This window comes from Heterocephalus glaber, unplaced genomic scaffold (assembly GCF_053883595.1).
Source record: "Heterocephalus glaber isolate CG9 unplaced genomic scaffold, H.glaber_assembly_v1.0 deba00001497, whole genome shotgun sequence".
In the NCBI taxonomy this organism is placed as follows: domain Eukaryota; kingdom Metazoa; phylum Chordata; class Mammalia; order Rodentia; family Bathyergidae; genus Heterocephalus; species Heterocephalus glaber.
Genome location: NW_028258320.1, coordinates 525,139 through 542,651, shown reverse-complemented (window position 1 = coordinate 542,651; position 17,513 = coordinate 525,139). Strand labels below are relative to the sequence as shown.

Genomic DNA, 17,513 nt, shown 5'->3' with positions numbered 1-17,513 from the left:
AAGAGGAGGGAGGAGGTGCCAGGCCTCCTAGTGATCCTGAAGCTGGTCTGGGGTCCCCAAGGTCAGATGCCAGGGCTGGACACAGGTGAGGAGACGTCTGGCGACCCCAGGTCCTTTCCGGTAGGGAGAAGCTGGGATTTACGCCTGACACAGGCCAGGGCTAGAGCCTCTCTGTGGGTGACAGGGATGAGCCCAGGAGGGTGACAAATAGGAGGTCCCTCTGCCCACGCAGTGTCATCCTTGCAGGCCAGCTGGACACCGCAGCTGTGACGGGACATCTCTTGGGCAAGGGTCAGGAAGTGACTCAGGCCTCAGGCTCGGCTGACAATGACCCCCCTCTCAGGCCCTGCTGGGCCTGTGTTTGCTCAGCAGCCTGGCAGCTGGGAGGGAAGCACCTCGGGGTCCAGTCAGGGCTCCCATGGCTGTGGGAGAGGAGGAGGAGTGGGAGGAGGTCAGCAGGCCAACCTGGAGCCCCGCCCCGGCCCTGGGCTCCTCTCCTCCCTGCGGACTCCATGCCTCTCTGTCCTGTCTGCCCCATTAAAGCGGAGGCGGGCTGAGGAAAGCAACCTGAATTTCCAAGCTGGCTCTGTCTCCTGGAGTTTCCCTGTCCGTAAAAAATGGTGACATTAAAGTATGACAAGTAGGCCTGTGGCTCAGCCTAGGCTGGGTTCTGTCAGATAAGCCAGGCACCTTGAACACACCTACCCCGCCTGGAGGACTCGCCGCCCGAGGCTCACGACCGTGTGACCAAGTGGGAGCTGGGGCTGACAAGAGAGGATCAGAGCACACCCCACCAGCCTGGGCAAAGAGCAAAATCTGAAGCGTGGCGGCTCCTGAGAGCACGTCAGCTGTGCTACGCTGTAAGGGAGGAAAACCCTAAGCAGAGCCAGTGCAAGGTGGGGACTGTGTGTACATTAAAGAGGCTGAGAATGGTTCCAGGCCAAGCCCGGCTCAGTGTCTTCCCCACAGCGCCCGGCCAGTGAGGGAGGGACAGAGCTGGGGAGCCAGTGCCCGGGGAGCTCAGGAAGAGGCATCCAGAAGGACTTTCAAGGTTGTGGCTGTGTTAGGTCTTGTGGGGCAGGAGTCAGGAGATGGAGGTCATTCTGGAACCCGGTACCTTAAAAAATCTTGCCCTGAAGGAGCCCAAAACCAGCTGTTAGATTAGCCATCTCAGAGAGGGACTTTTGGTCCTTTCTGCCATGGGGACACATTCATGTCTCGTGTGTGTTCAGAATGACTGTGTTCAGAGGGAATGGCCTGGTTTTTGTCTCGACCTCTCCTGGTGACAAGTGGCCCTGTGTGATGTTGATGTGTGTGACATGCTCCGTGTCCACAGAGCACACAGGGACTGTGCTGTGCTGGCTGAGAGGACCCAGCAGCTCGTGTCTGTCCCCAAGCACACACGGAGTGACCGAGGGCCAGAGAGGTTAAGGAAGTGGCCTAAGGTCGCACATGACCGCACAACCTGGCATCTGGCTCCGAGGTCTGTCCTAGGTTTCCGGGTGCCCGGCAGGTGTCAGGAAGTGACTGTCACCTTCCTGTCTGGCTGGGGGCTGTGGCAGGGTGGGGGCGTGCTCGGGAGAAGAGGCCCCACGTGATTCTGAGGCCATAGGCAGACTCCACTGTCTCGGGGATACAACGCAGCACCCCCCAAGTGCCACCTCTGTCCCAAATGACAGGGCCCGCACACACCCTGGCCACCACTAGCCCTGAGAAGAGAAATCCTGATACACCCGGCTTCCACAGCATAGGACAGGCAAGCAGCCAGGAGTGGGACCCAGAGATGCCAGCAAACCCCGAGTTGCAAGAAGGCGGGAGAAGCAGAGGGAATTCTGCCTGTGCTGGCTGCTCTGTGACTGGCAATGCTGTATGAGTCTACATAAGGGCCTGGCTCAGTTCTGGGGACACAGGAGGTGCTTGATAGATGCTGGAACTCACAGGGAGCAGGCTCTGCCCTGCCCAGCAGCCTGCCCTGTGTCTGCCCCGGGGGTTGGCCCTCCATTCCACTCCAACTCACATCCAACTCCTTTGTTTTGTTTTGTTTTGTTGGTACCAGGGATCGAACTCAGGACCTTGCTCTTAGGAAGCAGATGCAGTGCCATTGAGCTAAATCCCTGGCCCTTGAGTTTTTTTTGCCATGAACCCACCCAATCCACCCATTCATTCAACATTTGCCTACTGAAGGTGTTCCAGGGACTGATCCAGGCCAGGGGATGTCACAGAAAAGGAACAGATAAAGATGTCTGCCCTCGCCGGGCCTGATGGCACACACCTGTAATCCCAGCCCTCAGGAGGCTGAGGCAGGAGGATCGGTGAGAGTTTGAGGCCAGCCTGGGCTACATAGTGTGACCCTGTCTCAAAACAAAACATTTTGTTTTTCGATACCAGAGATCGAACTCAGGACTTTGCACTTGCCAGGCAGGTGCAGAGCCACTGAGCTACACCCCTGCCCCCCCCCCGCGGTACCAGGGATTGAACTCAGGACCTTCCACTTTCAAGGCAGAACTGGGACCTACAGGAGTGGAGAAAGCCACCAGCCCAGTTGGAGTCCCCACTCTTGTGATCCTGCACCACGTGTCCCTCATCTGTTAGGAGACTGGAGCACCCGGGGACAAATGTGTGGCCCCTGGAAACTCGAGGGGGCGCCACCCCGTCTCCCCACTACTTCTTCCTCATCTGGGGGGCTCGGGCTGGTCAGCAGGATTGGGGTCGCAGCAGCGCACCCCTCGCAGGTCGTGGGCCTCAGCCCAAAGCATCTCCAACAGTGCGGACGCCTCGCCCTGCGCCCTGCGCCCTTCTCCATCCGCCCTCCGCGTGGGCGCCCCCTAGCGGAGAACGCGGGCGGGGACAGCTCCGCAAAGGAGGCGCCGCTCAGCCGGCTCGGGGCTGGCACCTGGGCGGGGCAGGTGGGAACCTTGGCCATGGCCAGCCTGGACCTTGGCCTTGGGCTTGGTAACCTTCATCATAATCTTTTTCTTTTTTTTAGTACTGAGGATTGAATCCAGGGACTTCACCCTGAGCTACATCCCCAAGCCCTCTGGGGTCTCGCTAAGTCTCTACCTTGCCCAGGTTGGGCTCCAACCTGCCATCCTCCTGCCTCAGCCTCCCAGAGTGCCGGAATCACAAGTGCCCCCAAACTCTGCTCTCGATCATAACCTTAATCTGTCGTGTCCTAGTCAGTATCCACCTCTGCCATTAGACAGTGACTGAGGGTGAGGCAGCGTCCTTGTCCCTGCCGGGCCCCATAACCCTGTCTGCCCTCCAAATGCATGAAGAGCTGACCGCCTCCTCCAGGTCAGAGCAGGAGTGCGGTGAGGTTGGAAGGCGAGGGAGGAATCCAGGAGGCTGTGGTGAGGTGCGCTGGGCTCAGGCCTGTGGCGGGGCATGGAGGGGTGACACTGTCCGGTTGCTGCAGCCTGCGCTGGGCCCTTCCGGCTTTCTCGGTTCTGTCCTGGCTTCGCCTGTGACGGCTGTCAGCTCCCGGCCCCTAGCACGCGGCTGGACCTGTGTGGGTGCCACAGGGACCAAGTGTGGGACCTGCACTTGTGCCTGGAACTTGCAGCCCGCCCGTCTGCACCCACTGCTCCCTCTGAGAGCTCTGCAGAAGCAGACCCTCTGCCCTGGACTGCTGCCTACTCCCTTCCTCTCCTCCGCTGTGCACACCCTCCCGATCCCCGGCCCCTCCAGGGACTGGGAGCAGGGCTGAGTGTGAAGCTCCCGTCCTCAGGCAGAGCTGCACGACTCCAGGCGGGCCAGAGCCTGTCTCCGAGCTTCCCCGCTGGGGAGACGGGAGGATGCCGCCCACCTGGCCAGGGACGCGGTGGACGCCACAGATGACACACGCCAGGTTGCAGGCGCAACCTCCCACCCAAGGACACCACAGAGGCACCTGGCCCAGGCCTCCTCCTCCCTGCGCTGCCCCGCACCTGCACCTGTCTCCCGTTTCCTCCCGGCCCTTCACTGCTGCATTCCCAGAACCTAGAAGCGCCTGGCATGCAGCGACCGGCTGACTGGCAGACGGAGCCGACCTCACCCCTCCTGGCTGGGGTGATGGGGTCTCAGCCCTGCTGCACCCGAGGTCGGCCTGGCAGCCTGCCTTCAAGGGCAGAGGCCGGCACCTGGCTGCGTCGCTCCTCCCATGTAAGGTCCCTGTCAGGACACAGACTGTCCCAGGAGCCAGGGAGCCACGTCAGCAGCAAAGACATCAAACAGGACCAGCAGGGCTGGCTGCCGGGCAAGATCTGGGCTCTGCTTCTGATTTGCTGTGTGACCCCAGGTTAAGTCGCTCTGCCTGCCTGGACACATCAGTTTTCTAATATGTGTATTTAACAAACATTGACAGAGCCAATTACTTGCCAAAAATTGTTCCAAGAGCTCTTCATATATGTAACCCATTTTAATTCTCCTAGGAACGCCCTGAGATGGGTTAGTAGAACCTCCCACGTTACGAATAACAAAAGGAGGCCGAGAGGTCACAGTGACTTGCCCAAGGTCACACAGCACAGCTGAACCTCCCTGCTTCCAGAAGGAAATGGCCAGGCTGTTCCACAATCCTGGCAAATACCTGGCTTGGCCACCTTCCGGCTGCCAGCTCCAGCACGCCACTGCTGGCCGACAGGTGTGACAGGGGCGGAGGGCGTGAGCGCCAGCTGGTCCCAAGGTGAGGTGACTGTGCCTCTCCCAGCCCTGGCGGCCCTGCCTGGCCCCTCCCGTCCAGGCCCAGAGCCGGTGACGCATGGCCAGGCGCGATTCACTCCATGATGTGGCGGGGACACTCCTCGCCCCAGAGCCGCCAGGCCAGAGCGTCAGCTTCCCACCTGCGGGACCAGGCCGGCTGATCCGGCTCTGTGCTTTGGGGTGAAGGGATCCTTCACGCCTCCACACAACGCCTCCGTCCTCACTCACAGCCCGGGACTGGGCCTGACACGGCTGGGTCAGGGGCTCCTCATTGTTCTCCATCTCTGCTACCTGCCTAGCAAAGCTTCAACCCAACCGGCCGAGCTTTGCTGGGCATCGAGGGCCCGAGGGTCTGTGGAGAGAGGCCACAGTGCCCACCCCGGGGCCCCTGTCCTGAGTGAACAACACCTCATTGCCTGTGGGTGGAGCAGAGCCGTGCAGCTTCTGGACCAGCCAGGCCATGCTGCCCTCGCGGTGAACACATCCCCTGACCGCCAGGACAGTCGCGCTGCCTCCATGGACGGATGGGGTGCATGCTCACCGCCCAGTTAGAATCTCCAGCAGAGAGGCGATTCTGCATCACGGGGAAAAGGAAAAGGAAAAATGAGTGCAGGGCAGGTGTCTGGGGTCTGGGGGAACAGGCGGTGCTGAGGGAGAAGGCGCCAGGCTGATGGGTGGCAGAGGGACAGGCAGGCCGCCGAGGCACCCCAGGCTCGCCACCTTCACCCACGCTGCCTTAAACACAGAACATTCGAGACGATGAGACCCTATGGCCAACGTGTGCACAGTGCTGGGGATTGAACCCAGGGCTTTTGCACTAAGCTACTTCCCTACGCCCGAGTTTTTTTTATTTTGAGACAGGGTTGCTAAGTTGCAAAGCTGCCCAGGCTGGGCTTGAACCTGGGTTCCTCCTGCCTCAGCCTCTGAATGCTGGGATGGCAGGTGTGCGCTGTCACACCCAGCAACTTCTACAGTTCTTACCATAGCCACATGTTGCTCTGAGGCACTGTACTTTGGTTAACTCATGCAATCCTCGCCACAACCCTATGAAGGTGCTATCATGAATATGAACCCATTCTACAGAAGTGATAACTGAGGTCCTGAATGCTTAAGCACTTTGCCAAGTTTGCACAGCAAGGAAGGGGTATGCAGTTGTACTGTACATGCGTGTGTGTGTGTGTGTGTGTGTGTGTGTGAATGATGGCAAACTGGGTCATTTGGTACCTTCCTTTCTCAGTGGTTGGTGAGATCTGCCAATGCTGTTACCTGGCACTATGGACTTCCTGTCTCATTTTATTTGTTATATAGCAGCATTCTTGTCAGTACTCACTAGATGCCAGTGGCTCACTGCCTCTCCCAAGTCTGACAACTAAAAACATTTCCAGACACTGCAATTTGTCAGTTATCTCAGGCACAGACAAAACAGGGGTGGGTGGAGAGCAGGGGAGCCAAAATCAGTCTGCTTCACTTTTCTCTGCTGTGTAATATTTCACTGCAGTTTATTTTCTGTTCTCCTACTGGTGGACTTCGCAGTTTCCTCCAGTTTTTTTTCTGCTATTACAAATAAAGCTGAAGGCAAATGCTGCTCAGTTCCTTGTGAGTCTATGAGCAAGCTTTTCCAGAACAATTACCTACATACATGCAGCTTCCACCCTTACTAAATCCTACCCCACTGCTTCCAGTGTATGAAAGTTTTACAGCGTTAGTGTCATGAAGTTCATTAGTTTTTTCCTTCATGGTCTTGGGGCTGAAACTTTTTTCAAAGCCCCACTCTACATCTATCTGGAAATAACTGTAGCTAAAAGAGGGAAGTATCTGGGCTGGGGTGAAATTTAGTGGCAGGGTTTCATGCTTTCGTGTGAAAGTTGTGGATTGTTTGCATACTGGGAATCGAACTCATGACCTTGGGTGTGCAAGGCAGGCATGGTGCCACTGAGCTAAACTCCTGGCCCCGAAAGTTGTGGATTTTTACAGCAGTAGGACATTTTCTAGGATTTATGCCAACCTGTTAAGTGCCATTGCCAGGTAGCGGGACAACAGATCTTACTTAGCTACACCGAGCTTGCTGTTTTAAAACAATAAACCTGTTTGATTTATGTCATGAAGGACAGTAGTTAGGAGAAGCAATGTGCCGAGTGCTTTGCCACCTGCAGGCTCAGTGCAGGTCACAGAAATGCCGCTGCGCCGGCCCAGAAACTGGGGAGGAGGTAAGACTGGCAGGAAGGAGCAGGTTTCCTACTGAGAGGCAGGCTTGAGGGGCAGAGCAACGCTCGCCACTGCCTGGGGAGGGAACTCCCGGGGCAGGCAGCACGTCACCAGCTGTTCTCCTGGCGTCACTGCTGTCTCACCAGGCAGCCCAGCTCTCCGTGCAGGACCAGCAGGTCTGTTGTGCCGGAGCAATGGCCCTGTGGGAGTGGGTCTCCGTGTCCGGGTGGTGGATGATGACTTCGTGGCTCACGCCGGAAACACACAGCCGAGCCGGTGGCCGGGTCGGGGGGAGCACCCGGGGGGACATGGCCCGGCTCCCACGCCCCCTCCCACTGCCTGTCCCACTTGCTGGGCCGGTACAGTGACCAGAGGTGACCCAGCCCAGGAACGGTCTCCGACGAGGTGCCCTGAGGTGCTGTCCTAGGGACCTTGCGGCAGCCTGCTGCTGCCATCAGCTCTACAAGGAGACAATGTGACCTTTATTCTCCCGTATTTCCCGTGCCTGACACACGGAAGGAACCGATAGATATTTGTAGACTGGTTGAACGAGGGTGCAAGGTGGCAGGCATAATGACTTCCACTGCTTTCCTGTCTTTTCCTTGATGTTTTCATTTTAAAGCAGCAGATGGATGGGGAAATGGGAATTATCTGGATCACAGCCAACGGGTACCTTCAATCACCTTCCGGTCCTTGTCCTAATTCACTGAATTGCTGTGCACCCAACTTGATTTCTACAGCTGACTCTCGCCTCTCAGACAAAAACCTTCCAGATGGCCTTATTTCCTAGGCAGGGCAAAACCCCGCATACACTGTGCTTCATTTCACATTAGATGCTCTTTGTTTCTAAAGATTGTTGCTGCAAAGACAAGAAGCACAAGACAAGGTGATCTATCTGCGAGTGATTAAAAGCCAGGGCTACACAGCGAGCTCAAGGCCAGTTTGAACTACATTGCAAGACCCCGTCTCAAAAACAAAGCAGAAAAGGAAAGAAAATATTTATTACCATGAGACACACTGCCATGAATCCCCCTCACGATGCTTCCCTTTGCTTCAGACACTTATCCCACTGTTCTTGCCACTTCTGAAGCAGCTCTGGAAGTGCTCTTTCATGAGTGTCTTCAGGTGCTGGGATCAGACATCTGGTGAACGCTGCTAGCAAGTGCCATCCAACAGAAAGGCAGGCTCATCAAAACATGGTGCATCCTCTCCCACCTTAGCCACTAGGTCTGGCACGTCCGACTTCAGGCTCTTCCCCAAGTCAAGGTGACAGTGCAAGGTAAACATTTGGACTCGACTGAGGACATCGAGGCATTGGCAGCAGAACTAAAGACACTCAGGAAACAGCACCTCCAGAACTGCTTCAGAAAGTAGCAAAAACAATGGGATAGATGTGCTTGATGTGAGAGGAAAGATTCTGAGGGGAATTAATGGCAATGTCTTTCATTGTAATAAATTTTTAAAAAAAATTTAAAAACTATGTCTTGGGCACATCTTGAATCTGACAGGAAGTCAAGCTGAAATGTGTACCCAAGTCTGTGCTCCAAAAGCCAGTGTGTACTGTATCCTTCCTGGCACGAGAACGCCTTGTAGTTATACTCCAGTAAATCACTAGGTTGTCCATCTATAGATACTGGTCAGAGCCTCTGAACAAAGGATAACTTAGTTCACTCTACACCCACTTCTCTTGTTTTGTTTTTTGAGAAACAAAAAGGCCTTAATCCAGTGTTGAATATGCTTTCTCCTGAACTGCTTTAACATAATCCTTTTCCTCAAAAAAGAGATGTACCCATTTTTAAAGTCTTTCCAAATTCGTACTTTGCTTCTGAGATACCAAGCCATTTCTTAAAGTTATAGCAGGTTAGTAGCGTTAACCTTTAAGTGTATTTTCAAGAAAAGAGGCTTGGGCACTCCACAAGATGGAGAGGGAGGGAGCTTGAAATTAGTTTTTAAACAGGGATGATTTTGCCAACTGCAGGACTTTTGGCAATACCTAGAGACGTTTCTGGCTGCTCTGGCTGGGGTTGAGTCCCGTGGCTACCGGTGTCCAGGGGCAGAGGCCGGGATGCTGCTCAACACCCTACAGTGCACAGGAGCCGCCGGACACATAGACAGTGCCACGTGGAAAAAATCCCGTGTTAACCCTCGGCGGGGGAGCACTGAGCCTCCCAGCTGGGAGGGGAAACTGGCAAGGCAGTGATCGGAGGCTGGACAGGTGGGTGCAGTCCATTTCCACAGTGGTCTTGAACTCACTGTGTAGCCCAGGCTGGCCTGAGACTCGTGGCTATCCTCCTGCCTCAGCCTGCCAAGTGCTGGGATCACAAGTGTGCACCACCAGGGCTGGCCAGAAAAAGCATTTCTGATAACAACAAAATTACAAATCGCTGCCTGCTGGGCAAGCACAAGGACCTGAGTTTGATGCCCCGTACCAAAAAAAATCCCCCAAAACAAGACAAAACAAAAAAACCCAACAAAATTACAAAGTCATAAAAAAAATAGAGATGACAGAAATGCCCCCAAATGTTAGATCCCACAATCCCACTTCCTGGAGATAGTGGCTAATGATTTCATGCGTGTCCTTCTAGGTTTTTCCTAGCTACACACAGGTTGAGAACTCCTAGAAGATCCACAATCAGACGTGTCTCTCACGTGGCACAGTTGACTCAGCACTCAAGAAGCCTCAGGTTCCCAGTTTTTGGAGAAGGACATAACCAGTGAGGTCTCTGTGAATATTGCTAAATCCCAAGCATTTTGCATAGAAGGGGTGTGGCATACAGTCTGCCACTGCTTTTTTCTCCTGCAGTGTCTCGCACCTCCCCTGCCTGCTGGGTGCACCGCACAGCACATGTGGATCACAGGGCACACATGGCTGGCTCACACTGCGGTCCTGACCTGTGGATGCGCAGTGACCGAAGGTTTCCTATCACAGAGCACAGGGCTCTGAACCGCCTTTTACATTTCCCTCTGTGCACTGGTACAGACCTCTGGAAGTGTGCATGCTGGTTCAAAGGACGTGCTCATTATGAAAACATCTGAATTATACATAAAAGGGGTCTTCATTATTTGCATATTTGTTAACCTAGTCCTTACAGCTACCAGGTTGCAAAGAAGTGAAAGTCATCACAACACAGAGACATTCACTAAGGAAGTGATTACTTCTAAATTAGTATCTGAATCCAGTTGTGTATCCACCCTTGGATTCTAATCTTTTGTTGGTCTTTGTAAACACCAATAAGCGATATAAATACAATGTAGATAAATTGCAGTAATTGAGTCTTGCAAATGATGGTGGATTCAATGAGGTTGATAACGCTAGACAACCACTGTAATCTGAAGCAAAGTTCATAGTAAAAGGAAAGGCAAAGAGGGGTATGTGAGGGCATTTTTTTTTTTCTGGAGGTGGTAGTAGTGGGAATTGAACCCACAATCTTTTTTATACTTTTATTTCATTGTATTGGGTTTTTTTTTTTTGAGACATGGCCTCAATATGTAGCCCAGGCTGGGCTTGAACTTGTGGCGATCCTCCTGCCTCAGCCTCCCAGAGTACTGGGATCCCAGAATGTGCCGCCACACTGGCTGCAGAGTGGTACTTATATAAAAAACAGTATGGAGGGTGGGGATTTAGCTCAATGGCACTGTGCTTTCCTTGTAAGTGCAAGGTCTTGAGTTCAATCCCTGGTACCCCCCCCCCAAAAAAAACCCCTGAATATCAAGACATTGAGGGCCCTGTTGAAAACAGATGAAGACTTCAGCTATGTTTTGCTGGGCCAGGGATTTAGCTCAGTGGTTCCGCCGCCTGCCTTGCAAATGCAAGGTCCCGAGTTTGATCCACGGTACCAAAAATATATATATACGTTTTGCTAAAGTTCCCCCTATGGTTATGTTGCAAAACTGAAATAAGTTATTAAATTAGTTTCACTTGAAAAAACACTTATATCATAAGAATACATATTTGAGCCAGTCATGGTGGCGCATGCCTGTAATCCCACTACTCAGGAGGCTGAACCAGGAGGATCCCTGTGAGTTCTCAGCTACATACTGAGTTCTAGGCCAGCCTGAACTGCATAGCAAGACCCTGTCTCCAAAAAAAGTTGAAATTGGGAATGTTTTAATAACTTTGTTTTCATGATAAAAGTCACAATTAGCTGGGCACAGTCAGGTGCACAGTGGTGCACACCTGCAGCCCCAGCACTCTGGGAAATTTGAGGCAGGAAGATGACAAGTTAGAGTCAAGCCTGGGGAACCTGGCCACTCAAAAGAGACCCTGTCTCAGAAAGACACACAAAAAACAAAAGTCCCAGTCTGACTTCCTTTAGCCTCTAATCCCATCGTGTTGAATAAAATTCTGGCCCCATTTTAAGTAGGTTCCCTTTTTTTTGGTATTGGGAATGGAACACGGGGCCTTGTGCTTGCCAGGCGGGTGCCGCGCCACTGAGCTACATCCCGGCCCTAAGTGGGCTCACTTGAGGCGAGCGTCTTCTGGTGTCAGCTCTTCCTAGGCTGCGTCTCACAAGCCTGGAAGGAAGGCTGCACTCATGCCTTGGATGTGAAGGCAACAGTCTGATCTCTGCAGGAGCAAGTTTCTCTTGTGATACTTCAGGCTGGGTCCTCTCCCCTTCCTAAGAAGTCACTGGGACTGGGAACCAGGCCGGGTGGTGCATACCTATAATCTAGCTACCTGGAAAGCTGAGGTGGGAGGATCATAAAGTTCAAGGCTAGCCTGGGCAATTTAGGGACACTTTGTCAAAATTTTAAAAAAACAAAGTTAAAATTGCTGGAGGGTGTAGTTCAGAGCTTTCTGGGTTTAGTCTCCAGGGAAAAGAAAAAGTGGCCAGGGATAGGAAGACAGCCTGTGGCTGGTTTGCCTTTGATCACGGCTATTATTCCCAGGTGCTGGGTGGGGCAGGCAGCACAGGACAAATACCCGCCGCAGGCTCTCAGTGTCCCCTAGGCACTGCGTGGTGTCCCTCCCCGGACATAGGAAGTTCCTCTCCAGCACCAGCACAGGCCCTGAGAACTCAGCGAGGAGACCCTGTGGCTCTTTAATCCTGGAGTCCAATTCGGTAGTTTGAAGACTATTTTCAAGGGCCATGGAGACAAGACGGAATCATAAAATACATTTGCTTACAACCCTACAAACAGTATGCAGATACATACACACCCAGCCTTTTCAGTGGCAATTTATGTTTTTTATTTTTTATTTTTTTGGTACCAGGGATCAAACACGGGACCTTGCGCTTGCGAAGCAGGCGGCGGAACCACTGAGCTAAATCCCCAGCCCTTCAGTGGCAATTTAAAAACCAAAACACACAGCTTACAGACGGTCTCCGGATGTCCAAGCTGGAAGGAACTTGAACTTCACCATACAGAGATGAGGTGGCCAGAGCGAGTCTCTGTTGCAGCTACTCAGCTCTGTCAGTGCAGCACAAAAGCAGCCACGCAGACAATATGTAAACAAATGAGTGTGGTTAAGTTCTGATAAGTCTTTATTTATGGACACTGAGATTTGAATTTTACATTATTTTTCACATGCTGCAAAAAATATTCTTCTTTTGATCTTTTTCAACCATTTAAAAATGTAAAAACCATTTTTCAGCAGGCTACACAAAAACTGGTGGCGGTGGGATCTAACCCTGTCCTGGGCCACCCTCACACCCAAGTATGGTAACCCTGCCACTTAATACCTGGCTTGCTCTTTGCTTTACCCATCCACATCAAAGGCCCAAACTACTCACCAAAGATACACAACTAACGAGCTCTATACATATTTTTTAAATTTAGGAATAGTAGGATCTGTCAGAAATATGTGCCAGGCCACAGTTGAAAAACACTGATACAATGCCATATTGTATATTAAATTAACAATCAAGAGAAAAACATAATAAATTTGAGGAACTCACTGAATTTGAAAAATAGGCTTTATTTTAACCAGTGGTATTGTCTGACATCCTATAACTGATTACAGCTCGGTTCAGGAATACAAATAAAACAGCGTGTTTCCCACCGTCCCTCCGTGGTTCCCTAGCAGAGAACCAGAGGGGAGCTCTTCCGCGGCTCCGGCTCAGAGTCCAGGCACGCGGGGCGCGGCCTCCTAACTCGTCCACGGTCATGTGTAGAGACCTTTCTAGAAGGGTACTCACAGCAGCCTCCCGACGGGCAATCACACCAGCATTCACACCACGCACGCCGACGAAACCCACCCTGCTGTGGACGGTGAGCGCTGGCGCTGCACACAAGGAGCTAAGGCCTGGTGTCTGCTCTCCTGCGGGGACGGGGTCCCGGCCAGGGGCTCGCCCTCAACCCACCTCCGTCCCTCGGGCTCCAGCGGACTCGGGTCCTCCCTTCCCTCTGCAGTGCGTGGACCACTGCACGAACAGAGAGCGGAGACGACGTGGCCCAAATACGATCTGTCACACAGCCAAGTCTGGAATTGGCTCTGCACTTTCTCATTACACAAAAGGCTTAAATATGTGGATCCTCGCTCAGCACAAAATGCCTGAAATTCAGAAAGTTATGAAAGCAACTCTTCCCCACCCCTGAGCACAATTCAACTATAAAGGTGAATATACAAAATAGTAAAATAGTTTGCCCTTTCTTCCCATCAAAAGGAATCACACTCTCAAAGGATTCCTGCAATGTACAAAATTCTGAGAAAATTTATTTCTCCCCAAACCAAGATCAAAAAATCAATGGTAAGCTGCCAGGAAGACCCTTTCCATAGAGGGCTGGAAAAGACACCTTGTAATTAAAAAAAAATTTAGAGAAAGATAGCAGTAGGAGTTTCTGACCTCATGAGGGTTTATGTTTGCACTTTGATTTTCAGCATTTCTTAGCAATGGGAGTGAAGAGAACAACTTGTTTGCCAGAGTTTGGGATACTCCTGGACAAATCCCTGATCATCTGTCTCCACGATGGCTCCCCAAAAGCAATTTGTTGAAAATCAGATGACAAAAATGAAAATGCACTCATCCACCCGCCCCTCCTTTTTCACATCAACAGCACCTGGAATATCAAGCATATTCCACACAAGACAGCACTGTGGCTGAAGAGCAGATGAAGTCCCTTGCCCCTTGCATCAGCTGAGGTGATGTGGGCTGGATCCACCCAAGTCTTCCTGGGTGGCCGTGCCTGGCCTAGGGCCTCCTAGGGCCTCCCGGAGAACAGGACGGGCGGCTGCGCATGCTCAAACAGCAGGGCGTGCAGGACACAGCCTCGCTCTGCTAGGAGACAGCACACACACTGACAGCAGGAACCTGCGTGTGACTGAGGCCTAGACTCGGGAGACCTCTGCACTGAGGGTGCGGAATAAGCAGAGAAACGGCGACACTTGGGAGCGAAGCCGGAGGATGTACATCTGCGCGCGCTCAGACATGGCCGCCTTCACGCGCTTCCTGGTGACTTCCGGCTCGCAGTGGCCGTTCACTGCCCTGCTACTTGCTTGGCTCAGAACTCAGCAGCTGCAGTCTTTGAACTATCTACACTGACTTCTCTCCTTTTAAGGCACAGACATATTTACAGTTTCAAACATAAGCAGTCAAGTTCTGAGAACCATACTGAGCAAGTTCATCATTGGCTCGTGGACAGAGCCGGTTGGTCCTTTTTGGCTGAACGCATGGCTGGGGGGACTGCTGCACACCTGAAGCAGCCAGAAGGCAGAGCCCTCTCTGTGCGCTGTGGTGTGTGGGCAAGGCCAGAAGGCTTTCCTTCACCGGGGACGGAATCTCAGGTGCGCGGCCTCACGAGAGGCCAGGGTGGTAAAAGCATAACTGGGATTGGGGGCATTTAATATTTTTACTTTGCATTTAACACATCCCTAACAAGATGGCAGCCCTTGTCTCCCTGAGTCAGGGGAGGCTGCTGTGGGCATCTGTAACTCCATGTAATGTCACTGTAATCATAACTGCTCTTATTACGCTCCTATCCTTCCACAAAGACAGACATGCGCGCGCACACACACGAACACACACACACATGCTATGCGTGCACACACACCCCTTCCACCATGGGGGAAGTCTTTGCAGCAAGAGGCACTTGAATGAGATTTGGAGAGTTCCCTTCCCCTCACAGTGAAGTGGGTGGACAGGACAGGGACCAGGCGCTCAGGACTCCATCTCTTCTTGGTCAAGGGGTGCTGGCACAAAGCTGATGACCTCGTCATAGGTCAAGCCTGGAAGTCAGGAAGGAGAGGCCAGATGTCAGAGCTCAGACTCTCTCTGCTGGCTGCACTCAGACTTCTAAACTCAAGCTCCTCCAGCTGAGGCTAGCACTGGAGGGGCTACTTCGAGGGACTGCCGCATCACTCGTGTGTGATGTCCATGAGGGACACAGGACTACACAGGTTCGAGGATCCATGTAAACCACTCATTTCTTCTCATTTCCCTCATCACTGAGTGCCTCCTCTTCACAGCTCTCTGGAGAAAGTGCTCAAGGATAACAGAGCACTTGGAGCTGCAGCCACAGGGAGTCCTGGCTCTGGGACATGACTAGAGTTCTGAACTGGTGTTTTAAGGAGAAAACATGAACTGGACATGGGAGACGTAGTTCTCTCCCCAGCTGTGTTCCTGACTCTACGGCAACAGCTAAGATACAAACTCTCCCTGCCTCAGTCCTATCAACTGGAAAACACCCTATTCGCTACTGATCTCAGACAGATGTTGCAAATGCAAAAACTCCAGAGAACCTCAAAGCTCTAACAGATGTGAAGGGCTGTGCACAAAATCAGACCACAATAGCCTCTCAAAGGTCCAGAGGGTCATCATCTACGACAGATTCCATTAGAGGAGCACACTCATCCTGCAGGCTCTAACTGCAAGTGTTAGTGAGCAGGTTGGAACCCCTTCATTTTTATTTTTCAAATTGGTTTGGGTAGTGATTTGTGTAGAAAAGGTTTCCTCTTTTTTGGGGGGGGGGGTTGGTTTTTTGTGGGGTTTTTTGTACCTGGGACCCAACTTGGGACCTTGCGATTGCGAGGCAGGCGGGGGCAGCACTGAGCTAAATCCCCGGCCCTGGTTTGGCTTTTTGAGACAGGGTCTCGCTATGTAGCCCAGGCTGGCATTGAACTCACAGCAATCCTCCTGCTTCCACTTGCCAAATGCTGAGATTACAGGCGTGCACCACCACACCTGGCTAAAAGGTTTTTAAAGAAGCGTTCCTAATGTGCATGTTAACACTGCCCTGAGGACTTACTTTTCCATTCATCTATGAGGAGGTCCCGGCTTTCAAAGGACTGATCATAAGGATCGGCCACTGGTTCATCATCAGGATCATGGTACTGAGCAAAGTAGGCATGTGCAAGGGCTTGGGCTGCCGTGATTCTCTTATCCGAGTCCAACACAAGCATCTTCTCCAGCAGGTCGACAGCTATCAGTACCACAGGTTGGAAGGAAAAATTGAGAGGTTTTAACATATTATAAAAACTAGGCTGTATCAATACACAGACACAGTTTTGACCCTTCATGTCCAAGTAGAGAATTCTCCAAAGTATCTGCTCTAGGAGATATTATCCCTTCCCCCATTGTTTGACTGTGTGTTTATTTTATATTTTTTAAGAATATAGCTAGGCATAGTGCTTATAATCCCAGCATTTAGGAAGCTGAGGGAGGAGGGTCACGAATTAGAACCCCATCTGGGCAACTTAATCTCAAAATAAAATATAAAAAGGGCTGCTGGGGATGTAGCTCAGTATGAACGCCCTGACTTCAATAAGCAGTGCCAAAAACAAACATTACTGGACTAAGAGTATCACTCAGTAGTAGAGCACTTGCCTCCCATGTATGAGGTCCTGGTTTCAATCCCCAGTTCAGTTCACTAAGAACTGAAAAAAATAACTGGGATTCTGTTTGAACAAACTTTTCTAGAATGTCAAGCTGCTACCACTATAAAGCGGAATCAAAATGTAAACCAAAGGGCTGGGGATGTAGCTCAGTGGTGCCGTGGCTGCCTGTTAAGAGCAAGGTCCTGAGTTCAATCCTTGGTACCAGGGGGGGAAAAAAAAAAGTAAACCGATAGCTGAAGTAACCCATTAATCAGATTTTTGTGTGTGTGGTTCCCCTCTACTGTTTATTTACTAACATATACAAATATATGTTCACTGAACAGAGCTTCAAACAAGGAACATGCAGAAGATTTTTTCCACGGGAATGTGTAGGAGACACTGTGTTGGGATAAAATAAAATTTTAGTTTTAAATATTTCACTAGGAAAACATTCAAATTTACAGAAATAAAAAAGTAAAAACAGTACAATGAACATCATATATGCCTACTATGTAGACTGAACAATTTACATTTTCTATTTTATTTATATGCATTTTTCTAAAGTTTTAAAACATTATAAAAGATGTCATTTTATACCCTATTTTAGCACAAAAACATCTTTCTGTATAATCACAATATTTTTATTATACCTAGCAAATAATTGTCAAATATCATTTAAAATTCTATTCAGTTAAAATTTCTCTGTCAAACTTGTCTGTTACAACTCTGTGTTCAAATGCCATGCATTTGATTGTTTCTTTTTCCTCTTTTATTTTTGGTACAGGGGATCAAACTCAGGACCTTGTGCTTGCGAGGCAGGTTCCAGAACCTCTGAGCTAAATCCCTGGCCCCATGATTTTTTTTTTTTTTTGGTATC

The 17,513-nt window shown here is 51.3% G+C and overlaps 1 protein-coding gene across 6 annotated transcripts in view; it reads right to left on the bottom strand.

The window, feature by feature from the left end:
- Positions 1–12,782: 12,782 nt before the first annotated feature.
- The window catches only part of Mapk14 (mitogen-activated protein kinase 14), a 69,514-nt gene continuing 64,783 nt past the window's right edge, over positions 12,783–17,513 (bottom strand). For all 6 annotated transcript variants that reach the window (XM_087184433.1, XM_004846695.4, XM_004846696.4 and 3 more), the window contains 2 exons: positions 16,069–16,242; positions 12,783–15,049 (listed from right to left, as the gene is read on the bottom strand). In XM_087184433.1, coding sequence (XP_087040559.1) covers positions 14,982–15,049; positions 16,069–16,242 — 242 coding nt within the window. In that variant the 3' untranslated portion in view covers positions 12,783–14,981. The remainder of the gene's footprint in view (positions 15,050–16,068; positions 16,243–17,513) is intronic.